This window comes from Phyllobates terribilis, unplaced genomic scaffold (genome assembly GCF_046119375.1).
Source record: "Phyllobates terribilis strain yellow unplaced genomic scaffold, ASM4611937v1 Scaffold_8__6_contigs__length_399053987, whole genome shotgun sequence".
Classification (NCBI taxonomy): domain Eukaryota; kingdom Metazoa; phylum Chordata; class Amphibia; order Anura; family Dendrobatidae; genus Phyllobates; species Phyllobates terribilis.
In genome coordinates, this window is record NW_027362768.1 from 94,217,489 (window position 1) to 94,243,636 (window position 26,148).

Consider the following 26,148-nt stretch of genomic DNA (forward strand, 5'->3'; position numbering starts at 1 on the left):
ATATAAAAACCTGAATTAGTATAAGTTTATTTAAAGAGTAACCAAACTTTATTTGGTGTTTAGTTATACACTACAAAAATTCATAACTCTGCAATGACTGGAGCATTTCATTACCTTATTTTGCTTATTTCTCTGCCAGCACTATACTGCAGTGCTCTTTCAATGCCCTGTCCATACCTCTTTAGAAGCTGCTTTTAACTGCTGCTGAGCAAGAGCCGCACACTATTTTAAAACAATCAGAGTAGGGATTTTCTCATGTGTGAGCTGCTTTGCTCCCAACCTTGCTGCTCAGACATGAGAAAATCCCTACTCTGATTGTTTTAAAATGGTGTGCGGCTCTTGCTGAGCAGCAGTTGAAAGCAGCTTCTAAAGGAGCATGAACTGGGCATTGAAGCAACGCTGCAGCATAGTGTTTGGAAGAGAAGGAAGCAAAGTAAGATAATGAAGTGTATTACAAAAATTCATAACTTCTAATGACTAGAGAAGAATTAAAAAAAAAAAGTTTTAGTTACTCTTTAAAGGGAATTTGGCAGCAGTTTTTCCGCTATGTAATGTGAGATCAACATGGTGTAGAGACAGAGACCCTGATTCCAGCGATGTCACTTACTAGGTTATGTGTTGCGGTAGTTTGGATACAATCAGTGTTTTGTGAGCAGGAGATTGACTACAGAACTAGGTGTCTCCTGCCTCCTAGTAGGCTAGTCTATATAACCACGCCTCCATCACTGATTGGCAGCTTTCTATTTAGCTGCCAATCAGTGATGTGGGCGTGGTTATACAGGGCTCAGCATTCTGAGCACTGCTAGATCTGCAGCAGAGAAAACTGATTGTATCAAAATGACAGCAATCAGCCCAGTAAGTGATACATGCTGGAATCAGGCTGTCTGCATCATGCTGCTCTCACATTACATAGTCGCAATGGTTAAGGGAACCTGTCACCAGCTTTCTGCTAACTGTGGAATTTAATTTTTTTTTAAAAAAGTTACCTTTTATCCACAAAAAAATGCTTCACTTGTTTATGGGCTGTGTCTGGTAATCCCTTAAGTGGTGATAATGATGCAGTTCATGACACCGCGCCTGGTCAAAAGTCGTGCTGATTCTGGGGAAAAAAAAACAACTCCTTGACAACACTTCTAGACTTGGCAGATCTGCGAATTACAGTAGCAGCATTGTGAGCGAGATTTTAGGAAATGTGATGTACACGCTGCAGATTTGGTTATATGTGCAGCAAATTCACACCATCCCTACAACTGAATCTGCTGCAGTTCCACAGCAATACGACCTGTGTGCATACAAACACTTACACTTCCTATTAATGCTTAAAAAAAATGCAATGCAAGTTTTAACTCAGTTTTTTTTATGAATTTATACTATTTTTTTATTATGGAGCATTCAAATTAATGCAAAAACAATGCTGTGCTTAGGGCATGCTGCATTAAACAAAGTTAAAAATGGATAAACATAGTACATGAACGCACGAGCCCTGCCCCCCCCCCCCAAAAAAAAAAGCTTTATATGCAATGTGTTTAATAAGTGACCTCTTACTGCATAAAAAAGCAACTAAAAAGTTGCAAAAAAAACAAATGCCTGATTAATTTGTGATTTATTTATTTTTTTATTTTTATTTTTTTAAGGCTATATTCCCACAATGGGTCTTCGGTGAGTTATTTACGCTGCATATTTTCGGGGGAAAAAAAGAAGCTAGTAACCTAACTTACTTAATGGATGCAGAAAATCTGCAACATCAAAAGCTCATCGTGAGGACGTAGCCCAAGTCACTTTTTGTTTTGTTTTTGTCTTTTAGTATGTGTTGTTTTTTTTTTTTTTTTTTTTCACCAAATTCTTCAAAATGAGACACGTGGTTCATGAATTTTTCTTAGACTCCAAAAGGCTCTTTATTTTTGTGGGAGGGTCGGTTGGCGCTCGCACTAGCAAGCTAGCCATTTAATTCCCACTGTCAGTGACTGACAGCGGCATTTAAATGGTTAAACAGCTGCGATGGGAGCTAGCTCTGCTCTCTGCTGTTACAGGCAGATGCTGTGCCTGGGTAACACAACCGGCAGTATGGTGCAGGCTCAGTTTCTGAGCCTGCTCTGTACACCCGCTGCCGACCACATGGCGTAAATTTTATGTGACATGGTCGCGAAGAAGTTAATGTACTACAGTGTTTACCTCCCTGGACAAAACGAGTGTGATTTACAAATTAAAGGTATTTATGAATTTATTTATGATGACTTTTTTTTTTTCTTTCTTTATTATTATTTTCAATTTTTTTTTCCATTTCTGGACAACTCGTTTAACAATTCATTTTGCACTGGAAACTTTTGGTTCATTTCTGCCTTGAGATCAGGAGTGCCAGTGACCTAATGATAATATATGTATAACGACACTTGCAGGAAATTTGTATTAGTTGTATAATCGAAGTTTATCAGCAACATTCCACATAAGAGAGTTAATAGGATGTCCTATATAAAATCTGACCGGTTAATATAATTTAGGATTTTCCTGTAGGACATATTCCTGAAATTAGTGTAAGCAAAAAGTGATGGTGTCTTATAAAGCAAGAATACAGACTCGTGGCTTTACAGCGTCTGTGTGTGCACCTATGTGTGCATAATAAATATACACAATCATGGTCAAAAGTATTGGCACCCTTGAAATTGTTCCAGAAAATGAAGTATTTCTCCCAGAAAATTATTGCCATTACACATGTTTTGTTATAGACATGTTTGTCCTTTGTGTGTATTGGAGCAACACAAAAAAAACAGAGGAAAGGCAAATGGGACACAATTTCACACACAACCCCAAAAATGGGCCGGACAGAATTGTTGCTTTATATATCTGGGCACAGTCATGCTGAACAGAAATATACTTTCCCCAAACTGTTCCCACAAGGTTTCAAACGTACAATTGTCCAAGATGCCTTAGTATGTTGAAGAATTTAAGGGGTTTTCTTCTCCTTATATTGGGAATATTGCAGGGTGTTCGTAAAAACAAGCTTTTTTTTGTTTTTACTGTTTACCTCTTATTAAAAATCCACTTTGCTTTCGAGAACAAAGCGGTTTTTTTTAACCCCTGTTTGCAGTTTGTTGCCTTTTTAAGGTATGTTCACACTAGGCGTTTTTTTTATGCACATTTTCAGCTTTTTACAGTACCAGCAAAGTCTGAGATTTCAGAAATCTCATGCACACACATTTTTTGTGTCATCAGTATTTTAGTACTTTTCATGTTTTTTTTTCACAATAGAGCATGTCCCTTCTTTCGGGGTTTTCACCCATTGAAAGTAATGGGTGGTGAAAAAACGCCTAGTGTAAACATAGCATTCAGGTTTTGCTGCGTTTTAGTGAAGAAAAGCAAGTACAGCAGTATGTGAAACTCATTTATTTTTGTGATTTTCCCAAGTTTACCATCTTGTCTTGGTCATTTGAGATGGCAGTTAGGATTAGTGCAGTTTAATTAAATTAGTGATGCTTAAAAAAGTAAACATTGGCCAACCGTGTATTGTTCAATCTCACACCTTGGTCAGGCAGTGTTTTACTTTTGTATGAATTACTAATTTAATTAAACTGTACTAATACTAACTGTGGCTGACATAGGTGGGAAATGGAACAATGCCTTAGCAACTCAATGGCAGACTTAAGTGTGAAAGTTAAGCCGTGTCATACAAACTCAATTCACTGCCATTTGTGACCTGTGTTAATGCTTTTGTGGTGGAAGCAAAACTGAATTTTGGGACCCTGAAAAACGCACCAATACCTGCTTTTTTGTTGCAGATTCTTTCCTGCCAACAGATCAGGTTTTGCTGCAGAAAAAAAACTGAAAAAACACCTAGTGTGAACATGCCGTAAATGTTTCACAAAATCCTAGGCAAGGAGTGCATGCGCTCGCAACCTGTTTGCCATACATCCCCTCTATTATTTCTCTTAACTAGAAGTAATGGCCTTGGCCGCCAACCCCTTTAAAAACAACGCAATAACTTTATCCATTTTTACATGTTTTAATTTTAGGGGTGACAACATGCAGTCAGACAGGTAACATTCTCCTGGCATTTGCCAAATCCAGCCTCGGCCACCAGACTGTCAGATGGAGAAGTGTGATTCATCACACGACAAAACACGTTTCCACTAACCTAGAGTCCAGTGGCTGCGTGCTTTACTCCACTTCATCTGAAATTTGTCATTGTGCTTGGTGATGTTAGGGCATGAGCACATGTTTCTTTCATGCTGATTCCGCCTGGAACCTGCCTGAAAAAGCGGCACAAAAATGACCACAACGCACCGCAGTGTCAAAGCGACATTTCTGTGCACACGTTCCGTCATGTCACCTCTTTTACCTGCTTTACGATTCATAAACCTTGACGTGGTTAAGAAGAAGTAACATGTTCATTGGGGGCTACGTTGGAAACCACCCACTCTATGTACTTGAAAGTATTAGGACACGTTCAGTATTTGTAAGCCAAAACCCGGAGTGGGTGATAGAAACACGTACACCACTTCTGCATTTATTATACTTTTCCTCGGATTGTTCCACTACTGATTTTGGCTTACAAATACTGATGTAATATGCTGAACGGGGCCTAAAGCAATGATGCCTGGCCCTCCGCCGCAAGAACAACTGAAACGCTTCAGAAAAATGGCGGTGGTCATCTTCTTGAAGTGTTTTTGCCTTGGAAAATTCTGCAATTCCACCGCCGTCTTAAAGGTTCCATGTGCGCCATACATTAAGGCTGGCATGCAGGTTCTCGGCCATGGAAACCCATGTCATGCATCTCCTGGCACACAGGTTTTGGTGCTGATGTTATTCCCACAGGAGGTTGTAACTCTTAACTTTACTTGGTCTCCACTTTGTGGCCAAGTTTGTGCAATTCTTAGATGCTTCCACTCTTCGATAATACTATTTACTATGGAAAAAAAAAAATCACAAACTGTTAAAGAACCGCGTTCAAGTTCATTGAGCTGTTTAGAATGAACCATCCTTTCCCAAATGTTTGTAATAGCAGACGGCATGGCAAGCGGCTGGATCTTACACATTTTTGGCAATGGAATGAATGAAAAAACTGAATTAACTGTAGTAAGATTTATGCCCCAATACTTTTGTCCATCTCCTTTTTGTCTCTGTGTACCAAGGAAGAGTCTCAACATCTATCTAAATGTTAAAAGGAGGCAATGACCAATACCTATTATGTCAGAAAATGCTTTATCTATACATGAACAAATGCCATACAGTGGAATCAATCACCTGTGACCCCTTTAAAGGGGACCTGTCATTAGGTGATTGCTATGCAGGCAGCAGGCGATAGAGGCTGAAACAGAATTCAGGGATGTGTCACTTGTTAAAGTGCTTGCTGTCGTTTACTAACTGTGAAGCATTTATCACTAAGAGATTAATATTGCTAGTCTGGCAACGCCCCCTCCTGTGATAAGCAGCTCACTGTCTATGGACATTATATATGGAGAGCCTGTTGTGGGTGGGGTTAGCTTTCTCAGCTCTGCTTCATTCTAATCTAAAAACTCTGTCCGAACTGCGGCATCCAGTAAACTAAGTGATACATCGTTGGATTCAGGATCTTTCCCTACATTATGCTGCTCTCAGATAAGGTAGCAAAAACCCGCTGACAGATTCCCTTTAAGTTGTCTCATCTAACCGCATCTCTATATATTTCCTCTGCTCTGGAGCTGTAGTAATATATTCAGTAGTAATATATAAAGTCGTGCACAGAGGGAGTTTTTGAATGGGGAAAACATGTTGGTGCCATGTCTTGTGACCTGACCCTGTAAATGAACATTTGAGAGTTGGTATTTGAACATGTTATGTGTAGATAAGTCTCACAACTTGTGCAACTTTTTAGAACATTTGGTGCATTTTTTCCGCTTTCTCATCTCATAAACCCATTTGTGCAGATCCATTAGATTGATAAGGGCCTGGCAATGTAAAGAATTATAAGTGTCACATCAAGTGCATTGTATGGTCGTGCTTCCTCTTTATGTACAGCTCCATTTTGGAGAGACTTTTGGTCACAATCCTAGAGATATGTTAGAAAATACTATGTATTGTGGAGTGTTGGTAAATGCACCACAAGTTGCCATCGAGAGGCCCGACTCACGATTCCATTAAACGACTTTTCTCTTGCCTTGTCTGTGATGGAAGATGCTAGATTTCTCCATGTCTGGTTCATTTTCAGCTCAATAATGTGAAATTCTGACCCCACCCTGTCCTCAGGTGCCCATAGACTGCAGAGCCTGGTGAGAAGACCCTATTGCAATCTCTGACCGTTAGGAATTGTGCGCGCACCCATCAGCCATGTCAAGTCTACATTTTGGCAACGGTTATGGACCTGGACGTTAATGTGATCTGAAATGCTCATGGCTGTAATGACAAAGTATAGGAGACTGAATAAATATTCCATACACCACCTTTTACCTAATTGTTACCCAGAAAATGAACCATCTCATGTTTCTTACCTGCTACTCAGTCTCTGCTTAAAAAATAAAGCCCAAGCAGAATAGTAAAATCTGGAGAGTATGTGCACAAAAGGTAAAGGCTGCCGAGAATTTGCACCTTTTTATAAAGTGTTGTGTAAATAAAATGTTTACTTGATCACATTTGCATTTTTTTAGCATGTGTAAAGTGTAAAAAGAAACAAACGCATAAAATAAATAGTTGTTTTTTTTTTACGTGTACTTTTTGGCTTTTAAGTCCACTCGATACATCACATTGATAAAACTCCTAAGTTCTTCAAAATGCAGTTGTTTTCCTCCCAGTAATACATGCTGGACATGAAGTTTATTTATCCAGCAAGTGTGTAGAGTAGTCCAATTTTTGCATGTACGAGAAAATTGGACCAATTATTCTGATCAGAGTGTGGTCCAAGTGTCATCCGTTTTTCTTGTATGTGGCAAAATAAAAAAAAGTTTCTCCCCCTCTCCATTCTGACAGTCTGTGAAAATTGGACCGCACTCCGATGTCATCTGAGTACGGTCTGATTTTTTTCACAGTCCCCATGTTTGAACATAAGTCTCCTTTATTAATCTGTGGAATTAGTGATCCTGGCCAGCCAAAACCTTCAGCTTAAGGCGGCCTGCTCAGGCACAAGGCACTTACAGCACCCAGCCCAGACCCACTCTTTCATGTTGCGTGCCAGGGGGTTGGAGGAGAAGACGAGTACCTCGCCCAAACCTACCACGCCGTGCTATGATTATCGAGCAGGTTAATTAATTTCATATTTTCATAGATAAGACTTTTCTGGATGCGGTGATACCACATGTATTTTTTCTTGTTTATTTTTAATGGCGGAAAAGGGGGTGATTTAACTTTTTTTTTTTTTTTTATCGAATGTTATTTGCTAGCAGGGCTGTGGAGTCAGTGGCCATTTTGGTGGCGTCGGTATAAAATGGATCGATTTCGGCTCATAAAATATATAATAAATTGGGTTCAGTAGTACAATGCAAGATGTGCTGTAGATTTTTTTCATAAGAATTTGGGAAAGATATGAAATCTATAAATGTCTGTTCTGTTCCTGATCTAAGGATCTTGGCGTTTAGTTGACATGAATCTGTGCTGCACTTTATGTACACGCTCAGTAGTGATGCTGGGCTGTGGAGTTGGAGTTGGAAGTTAGGGAAATTGAGGAGTTTGAGTCAGAGGATTGGCTTAGCAACTCCACAGCCCTGTTTTAGTTCCCTTAGGGGACCTGAACCTGCGATTGCTTTAACTATACACCGCAATACCACAGTATTGTAGTATATAGCAAAATTCACAGTCTCCTTCAAAGCCTGGCCACAGACTGGGTTTCAAGGATGCTCTGTGATGGCATTCAAGGAAGTTTTCAGCATAACCTCGGCTGTCCTAGCAGCCCATCGACGCCGTTGGGCACATAGAATGACTTGCCCCCATGCTGGAGAGCTGTGCCATTGTTCTTGGTAGCACAGGTCATATATTCTGGTTTGGCTGGGTGAGAGTCCTCTGAAGAAGTAAAGTTTCTCCTTGTGGAGATCACCATGTTGGCATTGGGAGATTTATTGGCTTTAGAAGTATTGTCACAGTTTTTACAATCTGTGTTCATCTATGATTTTCTCTTATGAAAAAGAGAAATTTTTGAAGCTCAACCACTGCAATTTTAAAAATGGATTTTGGTTTTTGGACACTTCAACAAATTCCATGTGAACATGCCTTATAAATTATAGACAGTGCTCATTTCCTATGATGATTGCCAAAAAAAAGTCATAACTTTTCTGGCCTTTGTTTATACCAAAAACGTATTTATTTCCAAGCTGTAGTCTGTTTTGTTAAGTTTTTTTTTTAATTTGTTATAAAATTATCAGTTTGGTTTCTGAATTCATGTATAGGAAACTATAAACCTTATGCACCACACCGCAGAAATCCTACTTGTGATGAAAGGAATTTCAGGAAAACAGTGGAATATACCTCCCAAAAAAAAAAACAAGCCCCAAACCGGTTTCTTACACTGCCACACCCTGATTTACGCAATGCAGAGAGTAAATTAACTTTCAAAGCAGAACAGTATGAAGATTGTCAGGGATCATGCAAGCTGCAGTCTGTCTCCTGAGCTTGGTATCAATGTACTGGAAGTTACAGGTAGTGTCAAGTGTGCGGCTCAGAGACCATGGCTATGAGAATGTGATTATTGCTATTCACCCACAAGTGCAAGAAAATCCACAAATTATCACAGCAATTAAGGTAAGGAGCGGAAGATTGAGATTATCCAGTCATTGCACATAATCTGTCAACTTTTTACAGTATATGCAGAATGTACATTTCTACAACTTGTAACCTTTTGAGAGAAACTTTTAAAATTCAAATTTCCACATGTTTTGAAGAATATTATTTTGTCGGAACTTAATTTGCTACAAATGGAAAGTACTGAAAAAACTCCAATCGCCCTTAAAGGATGTGTACAACACTCTGAAGTCCATTAGGACCGTACACAACCTCTTTAAAGCAAACGCAGACCTTTAAAAAATTGAAAATGTTTTAAAAAAAAATTCTCTTTTTGGGGGCAAATGCCTGCCGTTCCAGTGTTTTTACACATGTGGCGTATGCGGAAGAAGCCATGATTTTTGCTGGATGCTAACGATACAATATTCTCAATGGATAAAGATGTCCAGAATAAATGTAAAATTGTAGAACAAGTATTATGGTTTATTCTCAACACGTTTCAAAGAACAGATAACTTCTTCATCCGGAGAACCACAGATTTGAACCATTTATGCTCACCAGTCATTGTCCTTCACTTGTCTCCTTATTCCATCTCCTCCTGGTACCCTGGTTCTTCATGTCAACGACATGCGTCAATCCCAATGTGATTATTGTGAGTCTTAACGCTGGAAGAACCAGGGAAGATTCATCGGTGAAGTAAGGAGTCAGGTGAGGGTCTAGAACTTGGAGCACTTTTGATTTGGAATGAATTTTATTACGACCAAATTGAGTCTTCCGACCATTTAGACTGAATCTGCCTAAGAATAAATTAATATCCTGTTCACATGTCAGTGCTCCTAATGTTATGTCTGATCAATGTATAATTTATGAGACAAAGAAATAATCGAGTAATTATTATGTTGTTTTTCATAACCTGACTAACATGGACTATAGTAATGTTTCTGGTTGTAATAAAAGCTGCTGAAATGTAAAAAACAAAAAACTATGGGCCTGATTCATTAAAGTATAGTGATGAGCGAACGCGCTCGCCACTACTCGGTATTCGCCCGAGCATCATGGTGCTCGACAAGCTCGGCGAGTATTTCCGGGTTGCTCGGGCGGGAGCTCTGATCCCCTCCCTGCATGTTTGGCACTCTTTAGAGAGCCAATGAACATGCAGGGATTGCCTGCCTTGCACTTTTAATGCCGTAGCCATGTTGATTGTGGCATTACAGTGATTGGCTGGCCGCACAGCGTCATCAGGTCTATGACGCGCCCCCTGGGCCATGTGTGGGGGAATACCCGGAGCCGGGTCTCTGTGTAATGCTAGGGGTTGTAGTCTCCATGGCGGCGACCCGGTCCCGTGGCTCAGGGTGGTCAAACCAGTGGCGGATCTGTTTCTTTCGTTTTGTAATGTTTAAATATCCGACTACGCCACCCGTGGATTGCGGTCACTGAGAACCGCCGCTGCAGGGCAGACCGCTGAGGCCGATGTGTGCGCAGCAGAGGGTAGTATAACTCCCCACGGGAGGAGTATAGCCTCAGGGCAGTGGCTATAGATGGTGAGGGTTGTGGTGCATGGGCGCAGCAGAAATGACTCAGAGTCTGTACAGTGCAGTTCAGGGACTTTACTGTTGGTAATGAAGAAGGCCCTGCCGGGAGTACTGGCTAACATTAGAGGCCTGGTCAGTCTGTGAGCGAACAAGAGTCCCCCTGGCCAGGTGGAGATATAGGCCTTCCCGTCTGACTGCACTCTTCCTGGCTACCCTGCTGTAGTCGTGTAGTAGCCCACGTCCCTGAGTGTACCGTGTGGTGCTCACTCGTATGGCTGGTGACTTGGGGCCTTTGGTTCCTTCCACTCCTCGATGGCGGTGCTGGTCCCTTGCGTGTGACTGAGCCTCCGGGCTTTCTATGGCCCAGCAGAAATCCCCTACCAGGTGGTTTCTGCTGCTGGATGTAGAAATCCTCACAGCCTCTGACTCCAGTGTCCGGTTCTCTGCGTCTTTCCGCCAGGACGAGCTCTGCTCCAGTCCCTGGTATTCAGCTCCTGGCTCCTACAGAGCTCCTTGCTGCTGCTCTGTCCCTTCTCTGCTCTGACTGGACTCCCTAACCCCGCCCCAGATCCAGTTTATAAAGGGCAGGTTCATCCCCTCCCTGGACTGGGGCAGGAGGTGTGGCATGCAATATTGCTCCTGACCAGGAAAACCCATGCTCGCTCTCAGACATGATTTTTCTACCCCTGTGGCAACCAGACCCCTGGGGTGCCACATTCCCCCCTAGTGAATTTTAGTACTCCGGGACTAAACATATTTTATGACAACATAATATAACAGGGTATAAGCAATAACTCAACATTAGTGTTGAGCATTCCGATACTGAAATATCGGGTATCGGCCGATATTCGCGGTATCGGAATTCCGATACTTAATTCCGATACTATTGCAATATCGTATACCGGAATCGGAAGTTCCCATAATGCAATGAGACATTTTCATTTTATTCAGCCAATGAGGATCCTAAGAAGTGTGGGCACATCCTGTTAGGCATGTAGGCATCTTAACTAATGGCATGGCTGTGATTGGCTGCTGAAATGATGTCATGATGCACTATAAAAGCCACCGCCGCCATTTTGAGCTCACTCTGCTGTGAATTCAGTTAGGGATAGGACGCTGTTGTTCTGAGGGACAGTTTTAGCTACCTATTTGCTCTATACTGCTTTACCCAAGCTACTTTCTAAATCACTGTGCCTTGCAGTGCTAGTGCACAGTTCCCTGTGCTGTTCACCGCTATCTGCAAGGTCTGTGTGTGTGAGTGCAGCTCACCCTGTAGTGTGTGCTTCAGCCAAGTCTGGTTGTAGTGCACTCAGTGTGTGTCACTGCCTCATACATTGTCCTTTTTTGCCAATTCATAATTTTTCCTGATATCTCCTATTAGTGTGGTGGTTCCATCTGTATTCAGCTAAATTGGTTCCAAACACACTATATAGGAGTAGATAGAGAAATTTTTTTCCGTCTTGCAGCACTAGTGCACAGTGCTCTGCATCTGTACTGTTCACCGCTGTCTGCAAGGTCTGGTGTGTGAGTGCAACTCACCCTGTAGTGTGTGCTTCAACCCCGTCTGGTTGTAGTGCACTCAGTGTGTGTCACTGCCTCATACATTGTCCTTTATTGCCAATTCATAATTTTTCCTGATATCTCCTATTAGTGTGGTGGTTCCATCTGTATTCAGCTAAATTGGTTCCAAACACACTATATAGGAGTAGATAGAGAATTTTTTTCCATCTTGCAGCACTAGTGCACAGTGCTCTGCATCTGTACTGTTCACCGCTGTCTGCAAGGTCTGGTGTGTGAGTGCAGCTCACCCTGTAGTGTGTGCTTCAACCCCGTCTGGTTGTAGTGCACTCAGTGTGTGTCACTGCCTCATACATTGTCCTTTATTGCCAATTCATAATTTTTCCTGATATCTCCTATTAGTGTGGTGGTTCCATCCATATTCAGCTAAATTGATTCCAAACACACTATATAGGAGTAGATAGAGGAGCCTTTCTGCAGCATTGGGCCCTGCAGCCCCAGCCAGATTAGTATTAGCCTATTTTTTGCAGCCTCATCTATTGCATTGTAGGTTACCTTCCTACATTGTAATAGCTACAAAAAGTTTGTGATACTATCGTTATTACATCTTTAGGCACATCCAGTGTCTTTTTGTGACAAAAAAAACCTAAATAAAGTTCACCAAACACTCCACTTTACAGTTGTGTAGGCCACATTAGCTCATATTAAAGTCTAGTCCACACTTTATAAAATTAGTGTTTCTTATACCTGTTAGCAGCTGTTCAGGAATAAGCACACTAAGCCCTTAGTACTTTTCTGCCTATCTTTATCAGTCTACCAAGATGAAGAAGGCAGGGAGTAAGGCATGTGGTCGTGGTCGTGGGCGTGGGCGTGGAGTTTCTGCAGGGAGAGGACGTGAGGATTCTGTGCCTGCAGGGAGAGGACGTGGGGATTCTGTGCCTGCTGCGGGCACCAGTGACTCAGCATCCCCCAGTTTTACCAGGGAACAGTCCTTTATGCGCAGCTTTGTAGGAGCTAGCCGTACCCCACTGCTGCGCGAGGACCAAATTGAAGCCGTTGTCGGATGGATGGCAGCTAACGCATCGACTTCAATTAGTTCCAGATCCTCTCAGGTCCTGAGCACTGAAGAGCACCCATCTGTCTCTTCACCACCTGCCAAATTGCCCAGGCAGTCAGAGAGCCCTGGACAGGAGCCATCTCTACTTCTGTTCTCTGAATCTCTTGGCTTGGAAAGAGGGGGCCAGCCAAGCAGAATTCGAGAATTTGAAGAAGAGGTAGTATGCAGTGATGCGCAACCGTTTTGTCTCTCTGAATCTGAAGAGGCGGGTGGGCCAGTGCCTATGGTCAGCAGCACACCTCAGTACGCATCTGATGATGAGACTCAGGTGCCACTTTCTGGTGCGTACTGTGCTGTCGAGACTACCCAGGAGAAGCAGTTGTTTGAAGAGGGTGGTGTAGATGATGAGGTCCTTGACCCATCATGGCGTGAGGGACAGGAAGGTGGTGGGAGCAGCTCTGAGGAAGAGATTCCCCGAACGGCCCAAAAAGGAGGGAGAGGGAGGGGGCAGACTTGGTTGCCTGTAGCCTCCACTTCGGCACCCATTAGGAGCATGGCTCTTCCAAAATCCAAAGCGGGCGCTCCCAAGACTTGCAGTGCCTGGTCCTTTTTTGACACAGTTGCAGATGACATTTGCTTTGTCAAATGCAAGCTGTGTAATCAGAAGGTGAAAAGAGGGAAAAGTGTCAGCAACCTCAATACCACAAATATGTGGAAACATGTGCGGACCAAGCACGTGGTGGAGTTACACAAACACACTGAAGACCTAGGCCAACCTACAGCGCCACCTACCACCTCTTCAGCTCGTGTTGTAGCCTCTTCCTCCAGCTCACACACAGCTGGTTCGGCTTCCTCACAGGATCGCCATGGAAGAATCTCTGGCACTGTTGTACAGAGACACAGTGTAATTCCACCCACAGCACCACTTTCCCAGTCATCCTCACACTCCCAGGCCAGTCTACAGCCATCGTTAGCACAGGCATGGGAGAAAAGGCGCCCATACTCGGCAAACCACCCCCGAGCACAGGCTCTGAATGCTGGCATTGCTAAACTACTGGCCCTTGAAATGCTATCATTCAGGCTGGTGGAGACTGACACATTCCGTAACTTTATGGCATTGGCAGTCCCACAATACAACGTGCCCAGCCGCTTTTATTTCAGCAGGCAAGCCGTCCCTGCCCTGCAACATCATGTGGAGGGAAAAATTAAACATGCGCTACAAAACGCCGTCAGTAGCAAGGTCCACCTGACCACTGATGCGTGGACCAGTAAGCATGGACAGGGACGATACCTTTCCCTCACTGCCCATTGGGTAAATGTTGTGGAGCCGGGTACAGATCTTGAGAGTGGCGCTGTACGTGTTCTGCCAACTCCAAGGATTGCAGGAATCCAGTCTGTACACATTGACTCCTCCTCATACTCCAGTTCCTCTGAATCAGCGCTGCAGGAGCCGTCACGGTCTACCTCCACATCGACCCGTGAACGGTTACCTGTTATGATGACCGATATGAGCACAGCCGTGGCCAAACGTCAACAGGCCGTATTAAAATTAATTTCTTTGGGTAATCGAAGCCACACAGCGCAGGAGCTCTGGAATGCCATCAAGCAGCAGAGTGACGTGTGGTTTGTGCCAGCGAATCTCCAGCCAGGCATGGTAGTGTGTGACAATGGCCGAAATCTGGTGGCAGCTCTGGGCCTAGGCAACCTCACTCACATCCCATGTCTGGCACATGTGCTCAACTTGGTCGTGCAGAGTTTTTTGAGGGACTATCCGGATCTTGATGCACTGCTTCACAAGGTCCGCATAGAGTGCGCTCACTTGCGGCGTTCCAGCAATGCAAGATCACGCATTGCAGCTCTGCAGCGCCGATTATGTCTTCCGGAACATCGCATCATATGTGACCTACCCACCAGGTGGAATTCAACGTTACATATGTTGGAGAGGTTGTGTGAGCAGCAGGCAGCAGTAATGGAGTACCAGCTGCAGCAGGCGCAAACAAGTCGCAGTGCGCGCCGTTCACACTTCACCACCACTGAGTGGTCCTCTATGAAGGACATTTGCCACGTTTTGCGTGCCTTCGATTATTCCACGCGGATGGCGAGTGCAGATGATGCACTAGTCAGCATGACTATCCCCCTTATCTGCCTGCTTGAAAAAACACTGCAAGCACTAAGGGACGAGGTTTTGGAAGAGGTGGAGGATGAGGAGTCACAAATGCCATCTGCTTCTCTACAGTCTGCGCAACGTGGTTCCTCACAAAGGCCTAGGCAGGGGACACTTTGTGAGGAGGATGAGGAGGAGTCAATGGATGAGGAAGACATCTGTCCAGAGGAGGGAGGTACACAATGCTCTAGTAGTCAGTATCTAGAGCGAGGGTGGGGTGATGCAGAGCAGGCAGAGATCACGCCTCAAGCAGGGGACTGCGTTTCTTGGCCAGTTGGCAGTCTGCAGCACATGGTTGATTTCATGCTGCAGTGCCTCAGAAACGACCGCCGCATCGCCCACATTCTCAACACGGCTGATTATTGGGTGTCCACCCTCCTAGATCCTCGCTACCGGGACAACTTACAAAGCCTCATAACACCATTGAACCGGGAGCGTAAAATGCGGGAGTACCAAGACGCACTGGTGCATTCCATCATGTTCTCCATTCCAACCGAGAGCAGTGCTGCTAGTGCTTTACAAAGCAGCTCAGTGCGTCGAGGCAGTGGAGGAAGCTCTGCACAAAGAGGGAGCAGAAGCAGCGCCTCAGCACAAGGCAAGACCAGTATGGCCGAAATGTGGCAAAGTTTTGTGTCCCCGCCGCCACAAATGTCTACACCATCACAGACAGCTCCAGTCAGCAGGAGGCAACGTTTCCGTCAGATGGTGACAGACTACATGTCTTGCCCTCTTAGTGTACTCCCAGACGGCTCTTCTCCCTTCAAGTTTTGGGTCTGTAAGCTGGATACATGGCCAGAGCTTAGTCAGTATGCACTGGAGGTGCTAGCTTGCCCTGCTGCTAGTGTATTATCGGAACGCGTCTTTAGTGCCGCAGGTGGTGTACTAACAGACCGTCGCATGCGACTATCCTCCGATAACGTTGACCGGCTTACTTTTCTCAAAATGAACAAGGCCTGGATCTCTCATGAATTTGCCAGTCCTCTTCCAGAATAAATAATTGGTTGGCAACAGTATCCAGGTCTCCTGTTCTGTTCATGTTTCTACCACCTGAACTGTAATCCCTGAGCTCCAACACCGCCAGTTGGCGCTCGGAAGTGCCGTCTGCACAGTCAACACTTGCTGCGGTGTTATTGGGGTTCGGTAACGTCAGCTGTTCCCCTGCTGTGTTCACGGCAATTTCTCCTGCTCTGTCCATATTCACTGTGCTACTTATTTAAAACTTGCTCCAATTACACCTCTGGCTCCTCCGTTTTTAGTATTTACCCTGGGCTCCAACACCGCCAGTTGGCGCTCGGAAGTGCTGTCTGCACAGTCAACACTTGCTGCCGTGTTATTGGGGTTCAGTAACGTCAGCTGTTCTCCTGCTGTGCGGACGGCAATTTCTCCTGCTTTGTCCACATCCACTGTACTACACATTTTAAAGTTGCTCGAATTACACCTCTGGCTCCTCTGTTTTCATTCTTATCCCTGGGCTCCAGCACCGCCAGTTGGCGCTCGGAAGTGCCGTCTGCACAGTCAACACTTGCTGCGGTGTTATTGGGGTTCGGTAACGTCAGCTGTTCCCCTGCTGTGTTCACGGCAATTTCTCCTGCTCTGTCCATATTCACTGTGCTACTTATTTAAAACTTGCTCCAATTACAGCTCTGGCTCCTCCGTTTTTAGTATTTACCCTGGGCTCCAATACCGCTAGTTGCTGCTCAGAAGTGCCGTCTGCACAGTCAACGCTTGCTCCAGTGTTATTGGGATTCAGTAACGTCAGCTGATCCCCAGCTGTGTGTCCGGCAAATTCTCCTGCTTTGTCCACATCCACTGTAGTACGGATTTAAAACCTCCTCCAAATACACCTCTGGCTCTTCTGTTTTTAGTATTTACCCTGGGCTCCAGCACCGCCAGCTGGTTCTCGGCAGTTCCATTGGCTCTTGTACCTTCTGCTACCCATCCGGGTTCCAGTACCGTCAGCTGGTTCTCGGCAGTGTCTTTGGCACGGGTACTCCCTCCTGCCCAGCCTGGTTCCAGCACGCCAGCTGTTTCCGGGTAGTGTCAACGTCACTTTGCCTCCAATGCGTTGTCCTGTCGTGTTGCGGTCGGGTTAGCCGACTCTATGGTGCCTGCAGTTTAGGTGACTCCTATGTGGGCTGCGGGATCTGGCAATGAAGGCTGGTTCCATAGTGCCAATAGGACAAGCACCCTCTGTAGGACTGTGGGTTTTGGTAACTGCGGCCGGCTCGCGGCCTTGAACTTTTTTTTTACATGGGTACCTTCTGCTACCCATCCGGGTTCCAGTACCGTCAGCTGGTTCTCGGCAGTGCCTTTGGATTAGGTGCCTCCTTCTCGGTATCCAAGTTCCACCAACGTCTGCTGGTCCTTGGTAGTGCTTTCTGGCACAGGTACCTCCTGCTTAGTAACCGAGTTCCAGTAACATCAGCTGGTCCTCGGTAGTTCCATTGGCTCTTGTACCTTCTGCTACCCATCCGGGTTCCAGTAACATCAGCTGGTCCTCGGTAGTTCCATTGGCTCTTGTACCTTCTGCTACCCATCCGGGTTCCAGTACCGTCAGCTGGTTCTCGGCAGTGCCTTTGGATTAGGTGCCTCCTTCTCGGTATCCAAGTTCCACCAACGTCTGCTGGTCCTTGGTAGTGCTTTCTGGCACAGGTACCTCCTGCTTAGTAACCGAGTTCCAGTAACATCAGCTGGTCCTCGGTAGTTCCATTGGCTCTTGTACCTTCTGCTATCCATCCGGGTTCCAGTACCGTCAGCTGGTCCTCGGTAGTTCCTCAGCTTTCTTGTACCTTCTGCTACATTTCCAAGTTCAAGCTTTTTGAAATGGTTCTTGGTAATCACTCTGGATCTCCCTGACGAGGACCCTGAAGACGAGGACCCTGAAGACCAACCCTAAGAAGACGAGGACCCCGAAGACAATGACCCTGAAGACGAGGACCCTGAAGACCACCCCGAAGAAGACGAGGACCCTGAAGACCACCCCGAAGAAGACGAGGACCCTGAAGACCACCCCGAAGAAGACGAGGACCCCGAAGACGAGGACCCAGAAGACCAACCCGAAGAAGACGAGGACCCCGAAGACGAGGACCCCCGAAGACGACGACCCTGAAGACCACCCCGAAGAAGACCAAGAAGATGACCCTGAAGAAGTTGACCAAGAAGACAAAGAAGAGAAGACAAGCACCAAGATACAGAAAAACAAGAGACAGAAAACCAAGAAGCAGAAATACAAGAAGCTGCAGAACAAAAAGCGGAAGAACATTAAGCATAAGACTAAAAATCAGAGCAAAAGATAATATCTAAATTATAAGCAGAAGATGACTAAGCAGTGTATGGGGGTGAGTCCGTTCCTCCTCGTGGTGCCCCTGGAAAAGACCTGCTGCTGCAGGCCAAACTGAACGCGGACAAATCCTGTTGTAAATCTTTTGTGACGGGCAGAACGAAAGGTGTAATGTCCAACCTTTTATAGATAACAACTACAGGAATGCCTGTCACAAATAAGAATATGATGAAGAAGAAGAATATGAAGAAGATGAAGAAGTAGAATATGAAGAATGTAAAAAAAAGAATAATACGAAGAAGGTGAAGAAGAAGAAGGTGAAGAAGAAGTGGATGAAAAAGATGCTGAGGATGATGAAGGAGAAAGTGTGGGAGAAGTAAAAAAGAAGGTGAAGAGCATGGAAGTAGTGAAACATAAATATCTGACAAAATATAAAAATACTTAACATAGTTAATATTTCCGTAACTCAGAACATAATAAAAAAATATTAATTCCTGCTATTCCATTTGACTGGGCTAAACCTCTATGCCTTTATTGTCTCCCCCACCTCCCCCAATACATTCTACATTATTCTTAGTTGTTTTCCTTCATGTAGAAATAACCTACAAGGAAAGAAAGGGTTTATTTTAATTCCGATATTTATGTCCCATTGACTTGCATTGGTTTCCGGTATCGGAATCGGCGATATCCGATACTTTTTCGGTATCGGTCCGATCCAATCCGATCCGATATTTCCCGATATCGGAAGGTATCGCTCAACACTACTCAACATATATACAAGAAGTTTAGTCTTTATAGGTCACGGCGCTTCCGTAATCAGGTGTCCATGTCACCCAAGATGCATTTTGAGGGACCCGTCCCAAACCCTCCACGTAGGCCCTGGGGCGGCTACAGGGCATCGATGATCCGACGTTGGACCACATCTTCAGCCACCTCCACGGGTTTCTGTTCTGTGGTCTGGAACAAAAAAGGGGCACTTAGCAGGTGCAACTATATACACGGTACAGTTCCGGTTATTCATTGTCCATAACCTGTCAGTCAACACTTGCTCCGGATACCCGTGTGGACAGCAGAAGTGCTGCTGGAAGGCTCTAGCTGCTGTCTGAGCTGTTAAGTCCTTGACAGGGACTACCACCAGGAACCGGGAGTAGTGGTCTACGATGGTGAGTGCATAGACGTACCCGGACCTACTTGGAGCCAGCTTCACATGGTCCAGGGCTACCAGTTCTAGTGGCTGCTTGGTGATGATGGACTGCAGGGGAGTCTTCTGGCTGGCACGATCCTTTCTTCTCAGGTTGCAGGGGCCGCAGTCTCTGCACCATCTCTCAATGGCCCCTCTCATGCCTACCCAGAAGAACCATTCACGCAACAGGAACTCCAACTTCTTCCATCCAAAGTGCCCTGCTCCATCGTGGTATGCCTCCAGGACCATAGTCGCGTCTCGTCTCGGGACCACTACCTGCCAGGTCAGCTTATGTGTCCGGGAGTTGACAATCCTCCGGCACAGCTTCCCCTTGTAGAGAAACAGTTTACTCTTCTCCTTCCAGAGCTGTTTGGTTTCTTCCGGAGCGTCTGGGTCAAGGCGGGCATCAGCCTGTGTCAGCATCTCTTTTACCAGGTGGACGGCTGGGTCACTGTCTTTTGTCTCTGCCCAGCTGTGGTGGGGTAAGGGATTGAATGTGGCAGAGCACCTGTTCCTTACATGGTGGGAATACTGGGTAATCCCACGACGGTGGAACGCAGGGAGTTCAATCTCTTCCAGTTCTTCTGGATCTTCCCCTCCGTCCGGCAAGTTCGGCATCCTGGACAGGGCGTCTGCGTTTGCATTTGTGCGTCCCGCCCGATATTTGATGGTGAACTCATAGTTCGATAGGCGGGCCATCCATCTCTGCTCCAGGGCACCAAGTTTTGCAGTGTCCAGGTGTGTCAACTTGTTGTTGTCCGTGTACACGGTGAACTTGGAAGAGGCAAGGTAATGTTTAAAGAGCTCCGTCACTGCCCATACCACCGCGAGGAACTCTAGCTTGAAGGAGCTGTAATTTTCAGGATTCCTCTCTGTGGGCCGGAGCTTCCTGCTGGCATAAGCAATTACCCGTTCTCTGTCCTGTTGGATCTGGGACAGCACCACCCCTAGCCCGATGTTGCTCACGTCTGTGTGGAGAATAAAAGGCTGGCCGTAATCAGGGTACGCCAGGATTTCATCCCCCGTGAGGGCCATCTTCAGCTGGCGGAAAGACTCATCCTCCAGCTTGTCCCATTTGAAGGGCGGCTTCTGGTTTTTGGCCTTCCTGGACTGGCCTATCAGGAGGTCCTGCATAGGAGAACCCGGAGATGAATCTTCGGTAGTAGCCTACCAACCCGAGGAACTGCCGCACTTCCTTTATGGTGGAGGGTCTTGGCCAGTCCTTAATCACTGTGATCTTATCACGGTCTGGGGCTACTCCGTCAGCACTCACCACGTGTCCCAGGTACTGTACCTTTGGCTTCAGTAGATGACACTTGGAGGGTTTCACCTTTAGGCCGTAGCCTGCCAGGGCGTCAAACACTTCTGCCAGGTGTTTCAGATGGTCCTCATATGTTTTGGAATACACGATGACATCGTCCAGGTATAGCAGGACCATCTCGAAATTTCTGTGCCCCAGGCAGCACTCCATCAACCGCTGGAAGGTTCCTGGTGCGTTGCAGAGCCCAAACGGCATACAGTTGAATTCGCTGAGACCCATCGGGGTGGTGAACGCGGTCTTCTCCTTGTCGGCCTCTGCTACAGGAACCTGCCAGTACCCGCTAGTAAGATCCAAAGTAGAAAAGAAGTTAGCAGTTTTTAATGCAGCTAAGGACTCTTCTATTCTAGGTAACGGGTACGCATCTTTGTGTGTGATACGGTTAACCTTCCTATAGTCTACACACATTCTCATGGTGCCATCTTTCTTTTTCACAAGAACTAGTGGAGCTGCCCAGGGGCTACAGCTGTCTCTGATTACCCCAGCCTCCTTCATTTCTCGTAACATTCCCTTGGCATTCTGATAGTGTGCAGGGGGTACAGGTCGGTATCTTTCCTTTATGGGTGGATGGTCTCCTGTGGGGATGTGGTGTTCTACCCCCTTTACTTGCCCAAAGTCTAGCGGGTGTTTGCTAAAAACTCTTTCGTAATCCTGAACCACCCGGTAGACTCCCTGTTTGTGGTGTGAGGGAGTGGAGTCGGTGCCCACATGCAGTTTCTGACACCAGTCCTCCATTTGTTTCTTGGAGCCGTTACCCTACTCTGGTTGAGATGGAGGCAAGGGTTCCACGGCCTTTACAGAGTTTTGGTTAACGGTGAACAATTTGGCTAGAGTGGCATACCAGGGCAAGCATACTTCTCTTTCCCCAATGTTTAGGATGCGGATAGACACCCTCCCATGGCGTACATCGACCACCCCCCGTGCTGTCAAAATGGTGGGCCTACTGTCTGAGTAGACGGGTTCTACCATGGCTTGGTAGTCCCTCCCTCTTAACCCGATTGCAGTCCGGCACCAGATCATCATCTCACTTTTTGGGGGCATGGCGATAGGGAACGGGTCACTCATTCTAACGCTACCAATCTCACCACCAGACAGTTCTACCTGTTGCCTTTTCATCAGGACTCTGATCTCTTTTTGTAGGACACGCTGCTGGCTGGAGCTGGCGTTCACCGCAACCTGCTGTAATATGAGAATTGTCTCTGCAAAGCAATTTTCAATAACATTAGTACCCAAGGTTATTTTAGGGTGGCTTTCACGACGGTCAATGTCCGCAATAATCAGTCCTTGCGCTGGCAGTTCAACTTTACCAATTTTTATGGTCACCTCCTTGAATCCCACCTGCGGCATGGGCTGACCATTGCTGGCGATGATGCTCAAATCATCATCTGGGTAGCGGGTGATATCAAGGTCATTCCAGTACCGCTTAAAGAGCACATAGGGGATGGTGGTTACCTGTGACCCGGTGTCCAGTAGTGCACTCATAGGAATGCCATCCAGCACCACAGGCAAGACCGGTCGTCCTCCTACGTACTTATCACGCCAGCTCGATGGGCCTGATGATCTTATGCCTGGGGGTCGGCCCTCTGCCCCAGATTGGGCCCGTTTAAATGACAGTACCTTGCCATATGTCCTGGTTGATTGCAGCGGCGGCAGATGGGTTGTCCGTCCTGGTTGTAGCGGTCGCTGGGCCTTCCTCTGACGATGGGAGCCTTCTCTGTCGACTCCAAGGGACGTCCTCCGGACTGGAAGCCAGCTGGATCTTTCCTGGGGAAGACACCTGTAAAGACTGTACAGTTCTGGTTAGCGCGGCAACGCTTTTAGTCAGCTCTTGGACCTGATGGTGCAGGTCTGCAGCCGGGTCTTTATCCAAATCCTGTGCATCAGCTCCCATAGGCTCTGCAGACAAGGGCGCCGCCTCCTGGTGATAGGTGATAGCAGGGCGCCTATGGGTTACAGCGCCACCTGGTTCCGGTTCTCGGAGCACCCGGATGGCCCTGTCTTTGAACTGCGCAAAGTCCAAATCAGGGTTCTGCAGGGCCATTACACGCAGCTGGGTTCGGTGGGCACTGGACTGTAGACCCTCAATGAACTGTTCAGTCAACAGCTTATCCTCGTTCCGCACGCTGTCAGGGTCTGCCTGCTTAATGGCTCTCAGGGCTTCCTGCAAATTCAAAGCATAGTCCCGTATACTGTCTTGTGCCCGCTGTTTACATCCATAGAATTTTTGTTTGATCTCTGCTGAGGTGCGGGTGTCAAAAGTGTCCTTTAGACGGGCCAGTATTTCCTTTACAATCCCTTTTTCCCTGGCTGACCAGGACTTCACTTCTCTTTGGGCTGCCCCGATTAACTGGCCTGTCAGGATGCTCACTTTTTGTTCCTCGGACAGGGGTTATACTTTGAAGAGGCTATACAGTCTTTCTTTAAAGTCGCTCAGGGTATGCGACTCCCCTGAGTACTGGGGTAACCACGCCGCTCTGGGGATATATGGCATCATGAACGGCATCACTGCGGCAGCAGCCGCGCTGGTGGTGGGATCTCTCTCCATTCCTGGTGTCTTCCTCCCCCCTAGTTAACCGTGGCCTACCTTCTGTTGCTTCTTCTCCGTAGGCCGCGGCTCTGCAGGCGATCGTCAGGGTCGAGGACCTTGCGTCGCGTGCTGGTGACGTCGGCGTCCACTGGGCTCCTTCCAGGACCTTGCGCAGCGTCAGTGCGTAAGGCGGGGCATCAGCTCTCGCGTGCTTTTGGCGTCCACGCCCCTCTTCTTCCCGCGCGGCGTCCCAGAAATGGCGCCCAATGGCGGGAAAATGGCGGCGGAAGGCGGGAAAATGGCTGCGGATGGCGGGAAACTTCACCACGGTAATAGCACAGTCTTTCTTTCAGGCACGCAGTACCCGGTGGTTGCGGGCACGAAATCCTGCCGACTACGCCAAAGTTGACGCGCCCCCTGGGCCGTGTGTGGGGGAATACCCGGAGCCGGGTCTCTGTGTAATGCTGGGGGTTGTAGTCTCCATGGCGGCGACCCGGTCCCGTGGCTCAGGGTGGTCAAACCAGTGGTGGATCTGTTTCTTTCGTTTTGTAATGTTTAAATGTCCGACTACGCCACCCGTGGATTGCGGTCACTGAGAACCGCCGCTGCAGGGCAGACCGCTGAGACCGATGTTGTGTGCGCAGCAGAGGGTAGTATAACTCCCCACGGGAGGAGTATAGCCTCAGGGCAGTGGATATAGATCGTGAGGGTTGTTGTGCACGGGCGCAGCAGAAATGACTCAGAGTCCGTGCAGTGCAGTTCAGGGACTTTACAGTAATGAAGAAGGCCCTTCCGGGAGTACTGGCTAGCATTAGAGGCCTGGTCAGTCTGTGAGTGGACAAGAGTCCCCCTGGCCAGGTGGAGATATAGGCCTTCCTGTCTGACTGCACTCTTCCTAGCTACCCTGCAGTAGTCGTGTAGTAGCCCACGTCCCTGAGTGGTGCTCACCCGTATGGCTGGTGACTTGGGGCCTTTGGTTCCTTCCGCTCCTCGATGGCGGTGCTGGTCCCTTGCGTGTGACTGAGCCTCCGGGCTTTCTATGGCCAGAGGACCTGAAATCCCCTACCAGGTGGTTTCTGCTGCTGGATGTAGAAATCCTCACAGCCTCGGACTCCAGTGTCCGGTTCTCTGCATCTTTCTGCCAGGACGAGCTCTGCTCCAGTCCCTGGTATTCAGCTCCTGGCTCCTACAGAGCTCCTTGCTGCTGCTCTGTCCCTTCTCTGCTCTGACTGGACTCCCTAACCCCGCCCCAGATCCAGTTTATAAAGGGCAGGTTCATCCCCTCCCTGGACTGGGGCAGGAGGTGTGGCATGCAATATTGCTCCTGACCAGGAAATCCCATGCTTGCTCTCAGACATGATATTTCTACCACTGAGGCAACCAGACCCCTGGGGTGCCACATCTATATCAGACATGGCACCGCCATGCTCGTCACAGTCACTCCGGATCAGACAGTGTAGGGAGAGCTGCTGCTGTGTCAGGCAGAGATTTAGTCGTGTATTATGTAGTGTAGGGATAAAAAACGTACATTACACATATCCATCTTAACAAACAGTGCTTTTGAGGACTAACTAATCCATCTGCAGAGAAATCAGGCAGGCAATGTATATAGGCAGGCAGGCAGGCAGGCAGGGTATATAACAGACTGCAGTGCACATAGGACAAGAGGCTCCATTCCAATTCTGCCTTCTGCTGCTGTTATATTTGTAGAAATAGGCCCAGGACTCAGGGGCCAGGAATAATTTTTTTTTTGCATCTCAATCCTCATAATTTGCTTAAAAAGCAATCCAGAGAACACCGTTTTTCTGCTCCATTTGCTTGTTGGCACTGCAGAATACAGCCAGGTCCTTTCCATATTACAGCGCTAAAAATCCAGCTATTTAAAACTGTGTTTTCTCCGTCACACGGATCACATATACTTTTTCAGAAAATACTGCCATTTCTGGCCTGCATTAAATTTCTTTTTCAGTATGTCAGCAAAGTTTTTGAAACTGGTTTGCTGTTCAAAATACTTACCTACAGGCCAGTAATATAAAACTGTGTTTTCTCCGTCACACGGATTACATATACGTTTTCAGAAAATACTGCCATTTCTGGCCTCCATTAAAAAAAAATTTCAGTGTGTCAGTGAAGCAATTGACACCAGATTGCTGTTCAAAATAGTTACCTACAGGCCAGGTATTTAAAACTGTCCTCCATTTAAAATGAGCAAGGCACGTGGCAAGGGACGGGGAACTGAACGTGATGGTAATGGTGCATGCAGAGGCCGAGGACAAGGCTGTGGGCAAGCCGAAATTGTGCCACAACAAACACCCACATCTTCTGGCCTGACCTTCCTGTCCCAATTTCTAAGGGACCGCAGCACACCACTATTGAACCCAGAGCAGTGTCAAAAGGTTGTTGGTTGGATAGCGGATAATGCTTCCAGTCACTTAAAAACCACCACCACGACCCTGTCTTCCACACGGTCAAGTCTCAGTAGCCGTGAGTCTGGACCGCATATTCCTCACCCTGATCCTCATTCCTCCCACCAGGCTGAGTACCCAGAGTCAACTGATCCCACACTTGGACACTCTGAAGAGCTGTTAACTTTTCCATTTATAGATTCGCCCGGTCCACTTGAAGTGGGGCAAGAGGAGATCGTGTGTAGCGATGCCCAAATATTTGAGCAGCCACGGTCAAACGAAGGCGACAGTGGGAAAGTGTCACAAGAGGTGGACGATAATGAGACACAATTGCCAGAAAGTCAGGAGGAGGACCAGGGTACGGAAGTGGAAAACGAGGTGGTGGACGATATAGTAACTGACCCAACCTGGCAGGAGGACATGCAGAGCAAGGACAGCAGCACACAAGGGGCGGGAGGCAGAGCACCCCAACAGGCAGGAAGAAGCAG

General features: G+C 46.7%; 1 protein-coding gene across 1 annotated transcript in view; it reads left to right on the forward strand.

Moving 5' to 3' along the window:
- Nucleotides 1-377: 377 nt before the first annotated feature.
- The window catches only part of LOC141156774 (calcium-activated chloride channel regulator 3A-1-like), an 85,546-nt gene continuing 59,775 nt past the window's right edge, over nucleotides 378-26,148 (forward strand). The window contains exon 1 of the mRNA XM_073643152.1: nucleotides 378-8,697. Coding sequence (XP_073499253.1) covers nucleotides 8,542-8,697 — 156 coding nt within the window. The 5' untranslated portion in view covers nucleotides 378-8,541. The remainder of the gene's footprint in view (nucleotides 8,698-26,148) is intronic.